The following is a 2,959-nucleotide window of genomic DNA, read 5'->3' as shown; positions in this document are numbered from 1 at the left end:
CGGCCCCTGCGCCCGCGCGCACCACGCGGCCGCGGCGGCCGCGCCGTTCCCCTTCGCCGGCCGCAACGCTGGCCTGGCGAGCGCAGCCGCTGCGCGCGACTGGCGGCTGAGGCGGCTGCTAGAGGGGGGCGGCGCGCCGAGCGGCAGCGGCGGCGCGTGGGCGCCGGGCGCAGGCGCCTGGCTGGCCGACATGGCCCTGCGGGACGAGGACGGCGGCTGCCTGGCAGCTGCCCTGGAAGCTGCCGACGTGGATGCGGGCGGCGGGCCCATGACGTCGGAGCCGCGGGCGCCGCACACGGCTTCCGACGGCGGCGCGGCCGCGGCGGCGGGCGCGGCGATTGTCGCGCGTCTGCTGGCGGCGGCCGCAGGGGCTCACTGCAACGACGGCCCCGCTGCCCTAGCCTGCAGCGCCGACGGGCCGGGGGTGCTGCGCTTTTTCTACCTGTCTCGCGCCCTCGTCCTCGCTGCGCCCCGCGCCGCCGCGCACGGTCGCGCGCCGTCGCTCCAGCGCGCCGCCGCGCTCGCGGCGCTGTGCCGCGCCGAGGCCGCGCGAGAGGCGGAGCACGCGGCGGCGGCGCGGGGCGTGCGGGTGCGGAGGGCGGCTGCGTTTGAGCACCACCTCAGGCGGCAGGCGGCAGCCGTGGTGGAGCACCCCCACCTGCTGCGCGCCCTGATCGCCGCCTCTAGTTACGGCCGCGGCAGCGGTCAAGGAAATGGCGGCTGTGGCGACGTTTGACTGACTCACAACCAAGTAGGCGATGCCCCCGCGATCCAGTAGAGCTAGCCGCTGTCACAATAGACTGCCGACTGCACAGCCGCCAGGTGGCTGCCGCTTAACTAACGCCACTGGACTGTAACACTAGGGTTTGTCGTAGACTGCCGGGTCAGTGTCTTACTCGCTCACGGACAGGATGTCACGGGGATATGGGGCGCACAGCGCATCGGTGCACAGCGGCCCAACGCGGCCTCTCGGCTCCAGCCGCGCACGGCGGCATGCTTGTATGCATGCGTGCAAGGCAGAGTGCCGTCGGCGCACCGAGCCGCGCCGACTCCCATTCAGCGGGGTCGGGGGGGGGGGGGCGATGGTGGCCTCCAATGGCGCAAATACCAGATCGCCATCAGGCCAGGCAGTGCGCCCCGGCAAAGGGGCCGCACGAGAAAGGGTGACACTGGAGGCAGGGGCATGTGACTCGGGCACTAAAGGCACGGGTCAGAGAAGGTCGTTGGGTCACGCGGTTCGGGGGCCGCAGGCGTGGAAAGTGGGGCTGACAGTTCGACCGAGCCCGGCCCCTCTCCACCGCTTGCAAATGAGAGAGGCCAGTTGGACCCATGGGGCCGGCGCCCTGGGGGCAGCCGACGCCCGGCGGTTTTGAGAGTGAATGCGCATGGCGGGTGCGCAAGCAATGCGCGCAGTGATGGTGGGGCCGTCCTGCCTGGCGCCGCTGCCCTCGCACTCGCGAGGTCAAAGGGCGGAGTCAAAGGGTCACAGGAGCGGTCACAGGATCCGTCACAGGGGCGTGCGCATGGGGCAGCGGGCGGGCGTCTTGGGCGCCGCGCCCGCGCCTTTGGCTTGCGTGCAGGAAAGGCGGTTCTCTGGGGGCCGGGTTTGCGTGGGTGCGGGGAGGGGCGCCCCGCCATCCTGTCGGGTCAAAGTCTCGGTCTAGTCCGCGGGGCCGACGCCGCTGCGGCGGCATCGGCGGCCTCAGCCTGTCGTCAAAGCGCGGCTCCATCCTGGCATAAAACAGGGGTCGCAGGGGCCCAGGTGGCCGCCCCTAGTCTAGTGGGCGGCTGCGGCCCGCGGCGGAAAATGGCGGATGGGGGGTTGCCGGGCTGTCCCAAAGGACGCGGCAGCCTCTCTAGACGGAGCGCACGCTTGCGTGCTTGATGGAACAGCTGGCGGAAAGCGCGGCAGCCCGAGGCGCAGCAGGGTTTCGCGCATGGCCAAGCAGGCGTGCTTGCGAGTCAGGGATTAGCCCCTGAGCGGCGTAAGCCAAGAGCCCAGCCCAGGGGTCTTGCCCAAACCACCGCCTGCGCGCACCCTTGCAGCAGCCCAGGCGGGGCCACTGCATACAGGGATGCGGGGGCGCGGCCCCTTGGAGCTGGGAGAGCCTACATCCTGTCGCGTGCGTGGGTCAGATTTGCAGTGTCAGGTGCGGAATGCCTTGGTACAACCTAAAAGGGTGGATGCTGAGGAGGCGCCCGTTTTGCGCCCCGCCCGCCGCTCAGGGGCCGGAGGCCCGTCCCAGGGTGCGGGCGCGGGCGTTGGGGGGCGCCGTGGGGCCGGGCGTGGGCCCCGGCAGGGGTGCTCAGCGCTGCGGCCCGAGCCGCATGCGGGCCCCGGGCCCAAACCGCAGGAGGCCGCCGCTGCGGCCGCCAGACGACGATGAGGACGACTGCTGCTGCTGCTGCTGCTGCTGCTGCTGCTGGTCAACGGCCTGCGCCTGCGCGGCGGCCTGCGCCTGCGGCGCCTGCGCCGGGGGCGCCGCCGCCGTGCAGGGCGTGTTTGCGAGGCGGCTGCGGGCGCCGAGGGGGTGGCCAGGCTCCGTGGTGGGGCCAAATGCGTCGAACGCGGGCTGCTTGAACGCCGGGGAGCCAGGGGCCGGCGCGTGGCGGTTCTCGCACTGCGAGGCGGGGGCGGGTTTGGGGATGGGTTGGGCGATTGGGGATTGGTCAAACAGGGGCTTGTTGATAGATCCAGCGGGGGAGCACGTTCGTGGCCCGCGCCACGCCGGCATGCATCGCATGCAGCAGGGCCTGCCATGGCGCCGCAGCCGCCTGCAGCGCGCATACTGTGGCGGAAGGGATCAGCAGGGAGCCCGGCGCGCGCGGGCAGGGAGTGCAGCGCCCCGTGCGGGCGCCGCCAATGCAGGCGTGGCCGCCACCCACCAGGGACTCCTCCCCGGCGTCGCCGTCCCCCGCCTTGCGCTTCACCGGCGTGCGCCGTTTGGCCGGGCTGCCC

The 2,959-nt window shown here is 72.8% G+C and overlaps 2 protein-coding genes across 2 annotated transcripts in view; one reads left to right on the top strand and one right to left on the bottom strand.

Annotated features, from left to right (window-relative positions):
- The window catches only part of MNEG_11704 (hypothetical protein), a gene marked incomplete at both ends in the record, with an annotated part of 5,609 nt that extends 4,873 nt beyond the window's left edge, over positions 1 to 736 (top strand). The window contains one exon of the mRNA XM_014039825.1: positions 148 to 736. Within this exon, the coding sequence (XP_013895279.1) occupies positions 148 to 736 (589 nt within the window). The remainder of the gene's footprint in view (positions 1 to 147) is intronic.
- A 1,570-nt stretch (positions 737 to 2,306) lies between these two features.
- Positions 2,307 to 2,621, bottom strand: MNEG_11703 (hypothetical protein; the record flags this gene model as incomplete). Its single annotated transcript, XM_014039824.1, has 1 exon — positions 2,307 to 2,621. A coding segment is annotated over one exon (315 nt), but the record flags the coding sequence as incomplete, so codon positions are not given.
- Between the last annotated feature and the right edge of the window lie 338 nt (positions 2,622 to 2,959).

Source organism: Monoraphidium neglectum, assembly GCF_000611645.1.
Source record: "Monoraphidium neglectum strain SAG 48.87 unplaced genomic scaffold scaffold02870, whole genome shotgun sequence".
NCBI lineage: Eukaryota > Viridiplantae > Chlorophyta > Chlorophyceae > Sphaeropleales > Selenastraceae > Monoraphidium > Monoraphidium neglectum.
Note: the sequence above shows the minus strand (reverse complement) of the source record. Positions and strands in the feature narration are given on the sequence as shown.